Below are 15,559 nucleotides of genomic sequence, written 5' to 3' on the forward strand. Positions count from 1 at the left end.
CACTGCCACTCTTTAAACCCCACGCCACCTTAGTTTTCTCTGTACACTCTGTTGCAATCACCCGCCAAAACTTCCCTCCGTGCTAATCTCCGGCGAGGATTTTCCATGGATGATTACGGTAACTCCCTGCATTGGAAGCGTTCAGTCGTTGATTCGCCGTTGAGCGGCAAAGAATCGCCGGTGCGCCCCGGTGAGGTCTTTCAATTTGGAGCTGATAATTCATTCGGCTGTTCGTTTTCGTCTCCGCTTGATTGGAACGACGAACAGGTATTCTGCTATTCCCTGTTTGCTTCGCTTTTGTTCGGTCTCCGTGAAGATCAAGGAACAACGGCAGAGCAGATGCTCTTTAATTTGATTGTTGTAGTTTATAATTTTTATTTTTTTTTAAATCCTTCAATTTCTTAGTCTTATTTCGGAGAAAAATCTGAATTGGATCGAAATTATGGATTATATGTCATATTTTCTGAGTTAATCTGACGGGGAGCAAGATGATCAGTTTGTTGCTATGGATTCTGTTTGAAATCACTACTAGAGTTTTGAATTGAAGTGTGTATCAGAAGATATTACGGAGTTAATCAATTGATTTTTTATTTTTTATTTTTTTTTTGGATCAGTTAAGAGATTTAATGGAGGGTGACAATGGTGATAGTGGGGATCATGTTGTTCCATATCCGTTTCAAAGTGACAGAAATGTTCCATCTGCAGAGGGAGAAGTCATCATAAATCAAAACGATGAAAAAGCTTCAAATCTCAAACCTTCTGACAAGAAGAAATCATTTGATTTACATAACACTAAGCATGCTGCAAATGAAGCTCTTCCTGCATCACCGTTCATGGTGGACTCATGGCCCGATCTTTACATGTCAAAAACCGACCAGGATTTATCGTGTGCTTTAGAATCTGACAATGCAGCAGGAACTCTTGGTTTGTAGTTTGTACCTCTATTTTCTGCAAATGAGATGGGATATTATATAGAAACAAATTTCTGAAGTTTGTTTTACATTCACTTTGGCAGATAGAACAGGTGAACTGGACTCTGATTCGGGGTTTTTTCAGAAGCTGGATGGGAACGTATCTAATATGGAAATTCTTGATGATCTTGATACGATCCTTAGGTAATGTAAAACATTGCGTATTACGCATTCATACTATCTTGTGGTTAATGTTACATTGGCCTACTTTGTGCTCTCTCCATTTGATCATACATCCTCACGAGTCATGTTTTGCAGCAATTATAATCCAGATTTTTGCCAGACAAGCCTTCCGAGTACTCAGCTATTACACAACCAGCTTTCGACCAGAGGCTGTGAAAACATGAATGATTTCATCACACCAAATATTTCTTCACAAGCATTTCCCGAACCCTTTATAAAGGAAAAGGTATAAAATTACGCATAATAGAGTTTCAAGCTTTTAGGTTTACAAAATGAGTAATTATGTATGCTTTTCTTTTTAGTCATTAAAACATTTTGAAAGTTTTATCTAAGACTTGATATTCTTTGTATGTTGGCTTTGATTCTTCAACAGATAGATTTGGAGTTTGGCGGGAAAGCACCAGCATTCAGTATGGAGCTTGACACTGGTTTTGCTGCAATGCCTGATTCATCCTTGGACGAAGTATTCTTCGAAGCTCATTCTAAATCAAAAGAAGATCATGAAGCTAATCAATTTCAGGATTTATTCAGATACCAACCAATTTCCTTTGATAAACTTAACAATCACTATATATCAATGAACCAACCGTGTCCATCTGTCGCCTTTCCTCAACCAGTGCAGTCTCGCTATAATTCCAAGTCTACCCCATATCCATCTGTTCTCCTTCCTCAGCCAATGCAGCTTCACTACAATACTGGGTCTATGCCATATCCAGGTTCTGAGTTGGCTTCTTCTGTATCCATGGACTTTGCTAGTCAGTATAGCATGCCTGGTTTGTCACAGTTCCGTGATAAACAAGTTTACCAACAATCAGTCCCTTGCAGCAGTTATGCCTCTGCTCCTTACCGTTCAAATGCTTTAAAGATGTCATCAGGTAGACCCATGGATGGTTTGGCAATGACCCGAAAGACGAAAGTTGAAAGATTAAGGAAACAGCAACAAATGAGACCGATGCTCGCAATCCAGAAGGTGCAGCAGCAGTTTTCTGATCAAGCAGTATCCACAGACCATTCTGTGGTGGCACGTGGGAATTTCTTTGTCGAAGGAAAGTCACAATTAGAACGGAATGATTCTAATATTGTTAACATTGCAGCTGATGATCATCCAGTGAAGGACCCAATACTTTATCAGCTTTGGGAAATCATTCAAAAGGTTTGTACTGTGTTAGATATTATGAGTTTTTTTTTTTTTTTTTTTTTTTTTTTTTTTTTTTTTTTTTTTTTTTTCTGGTCTAAGCATTCATTGCTCAACAAATGATGTTTCTTCTTCAGTTGGATACCCGCGTGAAAGTCAATATCCGAGACAGCTTCTTTCGACTGGCTGAGAATGCTAAACAGAGGCAGTATGGTAACAACACAAACGGCATGAACACGGACAGCAACACATCAATTGTCAACAATGAAGACATCAACAACAATAAAGTGGAGACTGAAACAAATCTAATAGACCGTGGTGTTGCTCATTTGCTGTTTCATCAACAATTATCAGAAGAGTTCTATTGTGAAGGCAACCCATCTAGTTCATTGAGCTTTGCCAGGTAGAGAGTACCCCAGAGCTGTGAAATCTCTCCCCCTTCTAGCTTCCTCTGTGAAAAGGCAAGAACCCAAGAATGACCCGTGTTTAGAGACATCCAATATGCATCAGACAATGAAACTGCAGATGGTGGAGTATTGGGGTTGAATCCTCTTGATGAAGCTATCACATTTCCCAGTTCATCCAAATACGGTAACTGGCTTCTCTTCATTGCTGACAGATTTCTGTAGTAATGAAAAGCTCCTCTTACATCGCCAACCGACTAGACAACACTCATGCATGATCATAGAAGAAAAAGACGAAACGAGCAGACTGATTAAGTACAAAGCAATTACTGTTAGGCTATTTTAAACCATCAATAAGCTGTCTTGAAAATTACAGAGAGTCATTTTGGACCGTGTCTTCATACATGTATTTCCCATTTAAATTTGTTGTTGTCAGGAAGGGACAATAACAGGTTTTGTCTATGAAAATGACGATAAGAGTTCACTGTTGTAACCACAGAAGATGGCGTCGTCACACAACACAACGGTAAGTGACAGCTGAACCAGTTGGAGGGACTTGATGAGTAAACTTCACCACCTGACCCTTCTTAAGCCCAGAGTACCTTGCAATTGCATCAGTTTGATGCATCCTAGGCATCTGAACATAATATACAAACCATGAGAGAGAGAGAGATTATTGTAAGCATGACTTGGTATGAGCTAAAACCTGATTCTCTTCAATGTTGTATGCCTTCAGGAGCTTTGCCTTCTCCTCAGCAGTCAATATCTCATGCTCTGGCTGCGCGATGTGCTTCGTGACATTGATCAGCAAGTCAGTAATCTAAACAAACAGGATAGATGATGAGAAAACAGATATACATTTTTAATATACTGAAAGTACATTATTTGTGTATAGAATGTACATTATTTGATAATATATAAAAAATTGTGTACTTCAAATAATGTATTTTATGTATACAAATCATGTACTTTTAGTATATTAAAAATGAACTTTTTATTTATGGTTCACACAAATTTGTGGATCATGGTCTATGGAATAATGATTGCTTAAAGTCATGGTAGTCATACCTAATGTTCAACTTCAATCAAACACAGTTTTCATTTGTTTATACATAGGCGTTTTAAGTCCAAATTTATATGAAACATTACAATCTGTCTATAAAGGAATTCACAACATTTCTCTCATTTTCTCCTCATTTTGTGAGCCCAATTGTTTCACACCCGTATAATTCCTTCCCTTATTTTCTCTCCTATCATTCTACCTTTTTCTCTCTATTTTGTGCCCTACGCTCTCCTGTCATCTATTACTTTATTCACTTTCATATAATTATAATTTCAAAGTTTGATTTTAAATCCAAATAAGTTTAAAATAAATACACATAATTTTCGAACGAAAAAAATAAAATTTCAATTATTTAACTGAAACACATAAAATCACATTAAAAATTTTGAAGTACATTAAATTCAAATACGAACATAATATTTGAAAACATAAATAAAATAAAATAAAACATGAAATTTTATCTCAAACCTTTTTGAAAGATGTTCTTCCGTAGTTAGGAGGTGGAGGAGAATATGGATATTGATAATTGGATGTGGATATGGATAATTTCAATTGGGATTTTTTTGAGGATTTGAATTTTCTTCTTCTTTATTTGAAGACATATTGAGAGGAAATAGAAATGTATGAGGAATTTTGAGAGCAAATAGAAGTGTTATGAAAATTTGAGAGAGGGTATATATAGAGATGATTGTTTTTTTTTTTTTTTTTTTTTTTAAAGAATCTTCAACGGTCAAGTGACTATTGAGGAGGAAAGAATTTTAATTAATTCATTTTTTCTTTTTTAATAGTCATATATGACCGTTGAGTAGAGATTTTTTTTTTTAAAATGAAGGTTGGAGACAACTGTCCCCCATCCTAATGGAGTGTGCATGCATATCAGTAGTGCATGCTTGCACGCGCTACATGCCTATGACTTTTATTTTTCGGAGAATAAATATTCTATCCTCCAACCCTTCTCTCACATTGGAGATGCTCTAAATAGCATAGAACAAAGTCGTGCAATTAATATATGTCACAGAGGTAAATTATTTTGACATTTGAAAAATTATAAACTTAAATTCAACTCGAGTTGGGTATGTGAATCTCGAAACAAATATACATTTTATAAAAATTTTATTCCTATGAGTAGCATGCAGCTCGATCACTTACTTGAAAGGTCTCAACTTTGACAGGATACTCATCCACAACCTTCTTAGCATGGGAATTCATCTTGCTTTGCAGGACCAAGATCACCTTTTCCAAGCTCTCTTTGTTCACAATTTGAAGCAAAATACCAACAATAACTTTCTTCCGGATCTCCTCTGTTCCACAAAAGATAACCAATATCTACAAGAAAACAGACAATTCAATATGAAGATTTAGGCTCTTTTTGGTAACATAGTTAGCTTATCAGTCAATATTGTTTTATTTGACCACTATTAGCTGTATGACTAAACAATCAATATGAGTGTTTGATTAATTAGCTTTTATAAAACATATTGTCTCAAAATGCTAAAATTAAAAAAGCTGTTCAAACCTGTCTTTTCAATCAAATTTTTGAGAAAGTGATTTGGCACGTAATCAGCCATTTATAAACACTTTTCTACATCGAGTCAATGCTATTAACTAGTAAAATTTAATTCACTAACTCAATCAACTAACAGCTATTTATCAAACGCCTCTTAATTTATAGCAAAATCACAAAAAGAAAAGAAAAAAAAAAACAAAAAATAATCATTATGGTTGAAATTTTCAAAAACATTTTAGATAGAGTGATGGATCATATTTTCATTCTCATTTCCTTTTTTTTTTTTTCTACAAATTTCCAAAATTTTCTGGTAGTTGAACACGCCTAAGATTTTTACACCAAAACACACACAAAATCAGAGGATTAGACGCTCAAATCGCAACTAAGATATATGTAAAGAGTGATATACATACACTGTGGTGGGAGTGAGTGGGACACAAACGAGGCTGTATGTATACCTTTTTAGTTGGGCAGGTTGTGCGATGAGTGGAGAAACGGAGGCGGTCAAGTTCCGGCCGGTCGCCAAAGGAGGAGCGGAAGTCGGAGAGGGAGCGGCGGAGCTCGGAGTCGGGAACATCGTAGCCTCGATCTCTGAGCATTTCAAGCAATGTGCGGCGGGCAAGGAAATAGCGATGGCTCTCCACCGAACCCCTGTCGATGAAGCTGGTTATGCAGCTTCCTCCTCCATGAATGTTATCGCTCATTTTCTCTCTGTGGATTATGCTGTGAGAGATCGAGTTGGGTAGGGTAAATGCGTTATGCGTGAAGAATATGGAGTGCAGGGACTGTACGGATAGAGTATGGGGATGGGGGAGAATCAACGTTGATTTTGCAAAAGACAAAAAGTATTCCGTATAAAGCAACCTCTTTCGCCTGACTCATCATTTTTAATGGAAAAAAATTATTTTTATTTTGTTTTTTATTAAACTTAGGTAATACCTCTGTAGAGGTAAATCGCGAGTCATCTAATCAGTCCATCGGTTAAATCTTAGTTTTTATGTGCGCACAAGGGATTCAATCCAGCATCTTTTGGACTTTTTTCTCATACATGCTTCCAGTGGGGTTTGAATGCCTATACTGTTGTCTTCCATCATGACCTTTAAGTCAGCCTATGTTAAATTATTTTTATTTTTGATAACACAAGTCTCCCAACTTCATACTATATCTTGCGTTGAAAAAAATTAGTCTAAAATGACATTTAAAGTTATCATTCAGTGATGTAATTTTTAATGAATCTACCCCGATTTTGATTGTGTCAAAATGGATTCAGATTATCCTTAGTGAAATGTTTAATTTGATATCGCACAAAATGAAAATAAGAGAATATAATGAATGTGAATTTGCATTAGTATATATACAATTTACTTATTTGTAAATTTTAAATTGTATAACAAGTGTGATATTTATTTTATATTTTTCCACGAATAACAACCAACCTTTAATCAGTTTCACCAGTCATGTAGGCTCTGTTTGGCAAACCTAGCTGAAAAGCTATAAGCTAGGAGCTGAAAACTGAAAAGTTATAAGCTCGGAGCTGAAAACTGAAGAACTATTAAGCTAGCTGTTATGATTGAAAGTGTTCGGTAAAATTAGCTTTTTGATAAGTTGATAAATGTAAAAAGACTAAAAAGGACATCTTCATAAAATTTAAATTACTTTGTTTACTTATTAAAATTTAACATTTTAAAATAAAACTATTAGCATAATCATTATCTAGCATCTCATAATGAAGTAGCAATATTGTTACAAATCTCATAATAATAATAATAATAATAATAATAATAATAATAATAATAATAATAATAATAATAATAATCTCTTCAATAATAATAATAATAATAATAATAATAATAATAATAATAATTGCGGATAAAGGAGAAGAGAAAATGATTTTAATTAGGAAGGGTAAATTATGTCATTTCTTTAAAATAATAAGGATAAAGATGGAAAAAAAGTTAAGAAGCTAGGAGCTTATTTTGAAACGCTACCTAAGGTAGCGTTCCAAAATAAGCTCTTATTTTAAGCTAGGAGCTTATTTTGGGAGCATTACCAAACAGAGCTTATAGCTAATTAGTAGCTTAAAATAAGCTATAAGCTCTTAAATAAGCTCTACCAAACAGAGTCGTACAGAGAGAATTAATATGAAAAAAATTATTTCTAACAAATGTGGACAAATTATTTGCTATCAGAGGTGAAGGTTATCCATGGTTTTCTATTATACAACTGTCAGAATCAAATTGACCCAGAGTAAATTGAATAGTGCAATTAAATCTTTTTAAGTAAAAAAATTTCATTTCAGATATTCTAAATCAATCAAATTGTTTAATTGAGTCTAAATTTACCTGTTTAACAAGTTAAGGCTTTACAAGTTTGATACTGTTGGGTAATATGGTTGAAAAATTCCAAAATAATAATTCTATAGAAAAAATTATTATTATATGGGAAAAACAGAAAGCTGGAGTGTTTGGATATAGGTTTAGCACGAGTTTGAACACAAAGTTCTTTTCCTTAAACCCTTATTTGCTACCTCCCACAAGTGCTAGGAGCGTTGTAGCCTAGGTTTCCTAGGATAAAACGTGCTACGATTCCTTGTTTAAGCACCTAAACAAGGAACCCGGCAAACAAAGCAAGAGAAAGAACACTGCTGGGTAAAGAAGAGAGTAGAAGCAGAAGTTTTGAAGCAAAACTGTACTGGAATTCCTTAGTTTCGTGTACTGTATAAAATGCTACTGCTCTACCTCTCTTTATATAGGGATGTTGGAGTGCTAGCATTCAACATGGCCATTAAATTGGTATTAAAACCAATTGTGTAACATCTGTAACAGTCACCCACTAAGTAGGATTAAACTCAGAATTTAAAATTGGAATTAAAACAATATTAAATTCGTAACAGATGAGTTTAATCTGTACAATAGGCTGAACTTTCGGGTTTCAGACCGTTGGGGTGCAGGTTCACACGAGAGCACACGGATCAGGCAACACGAGAGTACATCTCTCGTGCTTGCTGTGGTGCAACCCGAGGGTACACTTCTCGTGGTCACAGATGCACGAGAGTTGTGCTCTCGGTGCACCACAACCTCTCTTGCTCTTTGTAGCACGAGAGCGTTGGGGTGCAGGTTTACACGAGAGCACACGGATCAGGCAACACGATAATACATCTCTCATGCTTGCTGTGGTGTAACCCGAGGGTACACTTCTCGTGGTCACAGATGCACGAGAGTTGTGCTCTCGGTGCACCACAACCTCTCTTGCTCTTTGTAGCACGGGAGTATCGGTTATGATACCAAAGTTTGGCATAACTTATGCCCGCAAGGCCAGCCAATTTCCGGACGACATTCGTGCCCGCAGGTGCCGGCGAGCTCGGGCTTGAATTAAGCCTTTTCGATCTCCTCTAGTTGGATTTTGATTTGCCCCCCCTCCCCCCGCGCGAGAGAGCCTCTATGCTACACAATTCTACAAGCTTCAAAAGAGCTCTTGTATATAAGGGGGGCAAATCTTCTTTCCAAACCAATGTGGGACAAAGTTCACTTTGTTCCCTTCATTTCCCAACTCAAATCGGTCTACCTTGAGAATCAATATCTCATTCACCCATTATCCGTTTTGAGCGTACAATATATCAATCTCTTCGTCTTACTACGAAGAACCCGAATCCACTTTGACCCGACCCAAATCGGAAGTGGACCCCACTGATAATTGTACCACAAAATAGCCACTTAATATGCCATTTTAAGCTAATTTTTCCAACAGATACAATTATTTTCAATATTTTGAAAGGTTCTCTACATCATATAAAATTATTTTTACAAATTTTTAGAAGTGTCAATTTTTTTCCTAAAGTTATTTTCTATATTTAGAAATTTTCTCGAGTGTTTATATAATTATTTTTTACAAATTTCGGAAGGGTTAATTTAGTACCAAAATGAATTTTCTATATTTAGAAAGTTTCTCGAGAGTTTAAAAAATTATTTTTTACAAATTTAAGAAGGGTCATTTTAATACATAAAATTATTTTCTATATTTAGAAAAGTTCTCAAGAGTTTATAAAATTATTTTTAACAAATTTCAGTAGGGTCAATTAAGTACGCTAAATTATTTTGTATATTTAGAAAATTTCTCGCAAGTTTATAAAATTATTTTTAAAAATTTGACGGGTCAATTTTGTACATAAAATTATTTTCAAGTGTCTTTTTTTTTAAAATATATTTTTTAGTTTTTTAAAAGAACCTTGTCTTTATTTATTAAAATTAATAATAATAAATAAAATAAAATAATGGTTGGATACTTCTGGCAAATAAAATTATTATTATTATTATTATTATTATTATTATTATTATTATTATTATTATTATTATTATTATACAATTTAAATAAATATATGTTCACGGGCTTCCTAAGCTTGTGAGCACTACTCAATAATCACATGCTCCGTTGCTAATTACCATCATAGACTCATAGTACTAGGCAATCGGCTTATGAGCCCCGTCGACGGGCACAAACACCCTGTTGCCTAGTACCGTGAAGAGACAATGGGGGTAACGAGACTGAGAGATGGGATTGTTGAACCTGTCTACATAGTCTTGTTTTATTATTATTATTATTATTATTATTATTATTATTATTATTATTATTATTATTATTATTTGGATGTGTTTTGGAGAAAATAATTTATTTTTTAAGAGATAATAAAAAAAGCTCTTTGACCAGCTTTTTGAATTTTAGCGTTTTGGAGCAATAAGTTGTTACAAAAAAACTGATTAATCAAACACTCATATTGGTTGTTTGACTTGGTCAAACAGCTAATAGTGGTCAAACAAGCCAAAATTAACTGATAAGCTATATACCAAACAGGGCCTTGTGCCGTTGCGCACCGAGTGTAACTTATGGATTGACGGGACAACGCGCAATTTACCTCTTCTAGTGGCTTTTGGGCATGGCTCTGAGGACTTAAGATTAATCTAACGTAAATTGAATACGTTATATATATATATATATATATATATATATATATATATATATATATATATATATATATATATATATATATATATATATATATATATATATATATAATTAAAAAAGAAGAGTTAATTCCGTTTTTAGTCATAAATTTATAGGTGGCAGTGAACTTTTAGTCCCATTTTATCATAACATTCGCCTTTAGTCTTAGTATTATTGTGACATGACCATTTTGGTCATCCGTCAACAAAATCGTTGAAATGTCAATAAATACAAGGACATTCCGTTCTTCAATTTTAGATTTTTAAAAAATATAGACAAAAAATATAATGGGTTAACTCGTTTTGTATGGAAAAAGATCAAAATGTCAGTGTATTTAATGACATTTCAATGATTTTGTTGATAGAGGACCAAGAATGGTCATGTCACAATAATACTATGACCAAATTTGGATATTTTGATTAAAAATGTACCAATTGTTATACCGTGCACCAGGGCGCACATAGCAATGTGAGCCCCGCGCCTAGGAGTGTGCATTCGGACGGATCGGGTGACGGTTAGGCTAATCTGATCGGATTTCGAATATGTATTTTGACTACCCTATCCGTTTAAAATTGTTGACTTATCCGGTCGATTATATCATTGTTCGGTTTGGATCGGGTTGGTCGGATATCCGATATTATTTCGGTTATTAACAATTGTTGAAATCAAATAAAAAATTCATAAATTAAAATCAAAAGCAAAATAATAAGTAACTGAAAATCTGAAATATTGAATAAATAAGTAAATAATTAATAGAATGATAGTGTAATAGACTAATACCTGTAATACTAAGTTACTAAGTTAGTAATTAGTATTACTAAGTAGTCTATTAACTAACATTAAAAGTCTTAACTCTTTAGTGGCTAAGAGTCTAAGACTCCAAAAAAACTACAGTGGCTAAGAGTCTAAGACTACAAAAAAACTACAGAAGTACATACTAGCTAGTATAGTACATACAAATTTACATACTACATACACAACTGTTTAAACTTTAAACTGAAGCACCACAAATACAAATTCATCCAAAATCAGCAACTCAGCAACTCCTAGACTTTTAGAATTCAGACAATTAGACCTATTCTTCTTCCTGTGAATTGTGACAAGTTAGTGTAAATAATTAGTACACAAGCAAGTAAGCAAGTAAAGCAACTGAGCAAACATTAGAAAATGAAAAACAGAGAAGGGATTATATAAATATTGGCTTAGTAAGCATTTTTTTCCATATCATTTGGATTAAGGGCCTATTGCTTCAATATACCTTAAGTATAGAGCAACTGACCAACTTAATCCTTTCCTTTTTAGATTAAATGTGGAAGCTTGATCATTGCCAAACTTGCCAACTTAAAGTGAACAGACAGAATAAAATAGTCCATACATTACCAAATTCCCAAGGTACTTGAGGCAGCAACTTAGTACAAGTTACCAGGCCTTCATACTTACAGAGTTTGAGACTTACAGATGTCCAGTGTAATTGAGTCAAACACAGTGGGCTCAAAAAATAGTAAGTGAGATTAGATTGCAATTTAGTTAAACAGTCAAATACTGTAAAAGATTGCAATAAAATCAAGTAAGTAAATCAAGTAATGTAAATAATAACATTACAGGAATTGTAGCAAGTGTAGAACCAAGAGACCTTCCACTTCCACCATCACCACTTAACTCTGCAAAATAAACAACAAAAGTTAAGTGTATTAACAATTTAAGCAATTTAAAATATAAGTATAAAGGATTATAAAGTTAAAACTAAAAAGTTATACCTTTTTCAAACCTCTCCAACTCTTCCAGATTCTCCTCAATACATAAAGGAGTATTTTGCATTCTAAGCCAATCTTGTGTACACACCAATGCTTCCACAATTTTTGGAGTTAAAGAACTCCTAAAAGGATCCAATACTCTTCCAGAAGTACTGAAGGCAGATTCTGAGGCTACAGTGGAGATTGGAATGGCTAGGACATCCCTAGCAAGCTTAGACAGAACTGGAAACCTAGCAGAGTTGATCTTCCACCATCCAAGTATATCAAAAGATTCTTCCTCTTCAACTATTCCCTAACTCAAGTACATATCCAACTCAGTTTGTTTCTTACCCCCAGACTCCAATCTTTGCTTTTTAATTTGGGACTTCAGAAAATCTTGTGGCTTCCCAACAGAAACAGAAGAGGCAGATGTAGGCTGTACAGACACAGGCACAGAAGGGACAGAAGAAGAGGCATATGTAGAATAATCATCAAATAACTCAGCAAGACCAGCAACTACTTTGTCATAGAATGGTTTACCCTTTTCCTCACCATACATATGATTAAACTGAGTAGGCATATACTCTAACTTGTCTCTAGGGTCTAGAATGTTTGCAAAAAATATCATTAGATTCATTTTTTCAACATCACCCCAATACTTCTCAAATTTTGCCTTCATATTTTTTCCCATCACACCAACTGGCCCACCAACTTCCACCATGCCTTTCAATAGGCAGTAAAGATCAGAAATCTCAGTAAAAAATGTGTTTGAGGTGACATATAAAGAACCAGAAATTCTAATGGTCATGTCATAAAAACACTTCAGTAACTGAACCAGACTGCCAACAGATTCCCAGTCCATAAAATCAGGAATTGAATTACCCAAATCAGACTTGAAAGAGCAATCTGACTCCAAAGATTCAAACACTTTTTGGTAAGTTAATGCAGACTGCAACATCAAATAGGTAGAGTTCCATCTGGTTGGAACATCTAAACACAAAGAAGACCTTTGTTTAATACTCAACCAATCAGCCAAATCCCTGAACTTCTTGAGTCTAGCAGGAGAGTTTCTAACATATCTAACCACCTCCCTAACCTTCTTAACTGAACTATCACAATCCTTAAGACCATCTTGAACTACTAGGTTTAAGATATGGGCAATACATCTCATGTGAAGATACTTTGCCCTCACAGTAGATGATCCCCAAGACACCAATTTTTTCTTTAGAAACCCCATAGCAGTGTCATTTGATGAGGCATTATCAACAGTCACAGAAAACACATCTCTAAGTCCCCACTCAAGCAAACAATTTTATAGGGCTTTGGCTAGATATTCACCTTTGTGAGAGGTAACAGGGACAAATGCAAGGATTTTCTTATGAAGCTTCCACTCAGAATCAATGAAATGGGCAGTAACTACCATGTAGTTAATTCTTTGGATGGATGTCCAAGAATCTGTAGTGATACTAACCCTATGACTACTTCCCCTTAAAAATGACTTCAATTTTAGTCTCTCCTCATCATAGACAACTAGGATGTCCCTACTTATAGTCCACCTGGATGGAACTATAAACCTAGGGAAAGCAATAGCTATGAACATCTTGAAACCTATTCCCTCCACAAACCTAAAGGGCAATTCATTTATGATTATCATTTCAACCAAGGCCCTCCTTATTGACTCTTGATTAAAAACCCAAGTCCCTATTTCTCCCACAGTAGGCTGACCATCTGTAAGTGATGTAACAGCCTGAAATGTTAACAGGGACTGCCTAGTTTCCTTGGAGTGAGGATTTTTCAAACAGCTAACCATGTGATTTCTTAAGGAAGAAGTCCCATATTTTTTTGTCTCACAGTGGTAAATTTTGGCACAATAAATGCATTTGCCTTTTAGAACCACATTATTAGTGTCCTTTATTGTCTCAAAATGATCCCACACTGGTGATCTGGAAGCAACCTGTTTCCTCTTCTTGGCTGGAACAGCAGAAGGAGGTTGCTCATTTTGTTGATTCTCAACAGTTTGGGCTTCCACCCCTGAAGGTCCATCAATTGAGGAGTTGGGAGGTTGACTACCAGGCATACTGATATTATCCATCTAAAAATGGTGAACTATCAGTACACACAGCAGGATTCATAAGCATTCCAGAATCAGACACATTTTGTGTCATCATTAAACAGGAATGCATAATTAATTAAAGGGCATTATTCAATACAAAATTACAAATATACAAATACAATTAAGGGAATACATCCATAAACTTACAAAGAAATCCAGATTCAGGGATATATTTTAAATATCCAGATGAATCAGAGACTGTTATAACATAAAAACAGCTCATTTCATCAACATCATTATAAGAATTTCTATGGGGCTTCCACCAATTAAAGCCTTTAAGAGACATTATAAGTTTATAACACTCAAACAAGGGACAAGTGATATACAATCTGGAACTTCTCAACAGATTGACTTAATCACAGTCCACAATTCAAAGAATCATAGAAACCATAATCAAGTATCATAACATCACAAACAACTGAACAAGGGACAAGTGATATACAATCTGGAACTTCTCAACAGATTGACTTAATCACAGTCCACAATTCAAAGAATCATAGAAACCATAATCACACACAGTCAGTGCTTCCACCAGAAATCCAGAATGTCACACAACATATCACACATTCACAGATTCTGAAATCAATTTTATAACACTAGGGTTTTAATAAAAAGTCAGTGCTTCCACCACATTATCACAGAGACGCAAAATAGATCACAAATTCGCAATAAACTCAGAGCAATATGCCAATAACTTTAAGAAATAATTTTTACAAAACTAGGGTTTGCAGTAACAACTAACAAAGTCAGTGCTTCCACTACAATATCACAGAGACAACATAATACATCACAATAAATTTAAGAACTGCAAATATATAAAAATAGGGTCAGCGAGTTTACCCCGGAGAACGAGGGCTTCAGGCCTTCAGTTTACTGGAAGTCGACGACTCGACGACACCACTAGTCCACCACAGCACCACGTCCACGACCACCACAGCACCACTACACCAGTCAGGGCCTCAGGGCTTCCACAGTGACCAATGTTTCGTCGTCTATAACAGAACCAACCGGACAAGGAGAGTATAGACTACAAAGAAGGTAGTATTTGTCTAGTAGAGAAGAGAGAACTGAGGAGTGAGGACTAAAATCGCAAGGTGCGACTGCGCAGAGAACCAGAGAGAACTCAGAGTCTCAGAGAATGAGAGAAGAGAAGCTCTCGTCTGGAAACCCTAGCAAGAGAAGAGAATCAAGAGACTGACTGCGCAGATGTGAAGTTCTCCGTAACAACATATATATATACTAAGCCTAAACGACGTCGTATTGCTATCTACGTACGCAACCCTAATTTTAATCGGGTATTCGGACGGATCGGGTGTATTTTTTACCCACCCTACCCGAATGCCGTAAACCGACGTCGTTTTAGTTGTCGGTTCGGTTTTGCGAATCGGGTAGCGGTGCGGTTCGGTTTCTCTTGGTTGGTTCGCGGTTCGGGCGGTTTTTTCGGTTTGTTCG

The 15,559-nt window shown here is 35.3% G+C and overlaps 3 protein-coding genes and 1 long non-coding RNA gene across 9 annotated transcripts; 1 reads left to right on the top strand and 3 right to left on the bottom strand.

The window, feature by feature from the left end:
• Positions 1 to 3,184, top strand: LOC109151867 (protein LNK2-like). 2 transcript variants are annotated; one of them, XM_019299471.1, is made up of 6 exons: positions 1 to 267; positions 615 to 924; positions 1,016 to 1,115; positions 1,230 to 1,380; positions 1,528 to 2,307; positions 2,427 to 3,184. In XM_019299471.1, the coding sequence occupies exons 1-6, from the start codon at positions 106 to 108 to the stop codon at positions 2,694 to 2,696; spliced, it is 1,773 nt and encodes a 590-aa protein (XP_019155016.1). In that variant the 5' UTR covers positions 1 to 105; the 3' UTR covers positions 2,697 to 3,184. The 2 variants fall into 2 exon arrangements, with proteins under 2 accessions (XP_019155016.1, XP_019155022.1); XM_019299477.1 differs by having other exon boundaries at positions 1,528 to 2,333; positions 2,377 to 2,582.
• LOC109151907 lies at positions 1,366 to 1,829 on the bottom strand. The gene is made up of 2 exons (XR_002049305.1): positions 1,742 to 1,829; positions 1,366 to 1,636 (listed from the first exon to the last, which is right to left on the bottom strand). It is a non-coding gene; the product is annotated as an uncharacterized LOC109151907 (long non-coding RNA).
• LOC109151882 (DNA-directed RNA polymerase V subunit 5C) lies at positions 2,820 to 6,002 on the bottom strand. 5 transcript variants are annotated; one of them, XM_019299502.1, is made up of 5 exons: positions 5,722 to 6,002; positions 4,906 to 5,082; positions 3,400 to 3,513; positions 3,188 to 3,330; positions 2,820 to 2,912 (listed from the first exon to the last, which is right to left on the bottom strand). In XM_019299502.1, exons 1-4 carry the CDS (start codon positions 5,965 to 5,967, stop codon positions 3,205 to 3,207), a joined length of 663 nt encoding a protein of 220 aa, XP_019155047.1. In that variant the 5' UTR covers positions 5,968 to 6,002; the 3' UTR covers positions 2,820 to 2,912; positions 3,188 to 3,204. The 5 variants fall into 5 exon arrangements, with proteins under 5 accessions (XP_019155047.1, XP_019155038.1, XP_019155035.1 ...); XM_019299493.1 differs by having other exon boundaries at positions 2,825 to 2,912; positions 3,179 to 3,330; positions 5,722 to 6,001; XM_019299490.1 differs by having other exon boundaries at positions 2,837 to 2,950.
• A 5,822-nt stretch (positions 6,003 to 11,824) lies between these two features.
• LOC109152633 (zinc finger BED domain-containing protein RICESLEEPER 2-like) lies at positions 11,825 to 13,231 on the bottom strand. Its single transcript, XM_019300275.1, has 3 exons — positions 12,346 to 13,231; positions 12,019 to 12,300; positions 11,825 to 11,922 (listed from the first exon to the last, which is right to left on the bottom strand). Exons 1-3 carry the CDS (start codon positions 13,229 to 13,231, stop codon positions 11,825 to 11,827), a joined length of 1,266 nt encoding a protein of 421 aa, XP_019155820.1.
• Between the last annotated feature and the right edge of the window lie 2,328 nt (positions 13,232 to 15,559).

The sequence above is a fragment of the Ipomoea nil genome, unplaced genomic scaffold, assembly GCF_001879475.1.
Source record: "Ipomoea nil cultivar Tokyo-kokei standard unplaced genomic scaffold, Asagao_1.1 scaffold0268, whole genome shotgun sequence".
Taxonomy (NCBI): domain Eukaryota; kingdom Viridiplantae; phylum Streptophyta; class Magnoliopsida; order Solanales; family Convolvulaceae; genus Ipomoea; species Ipomoea nil.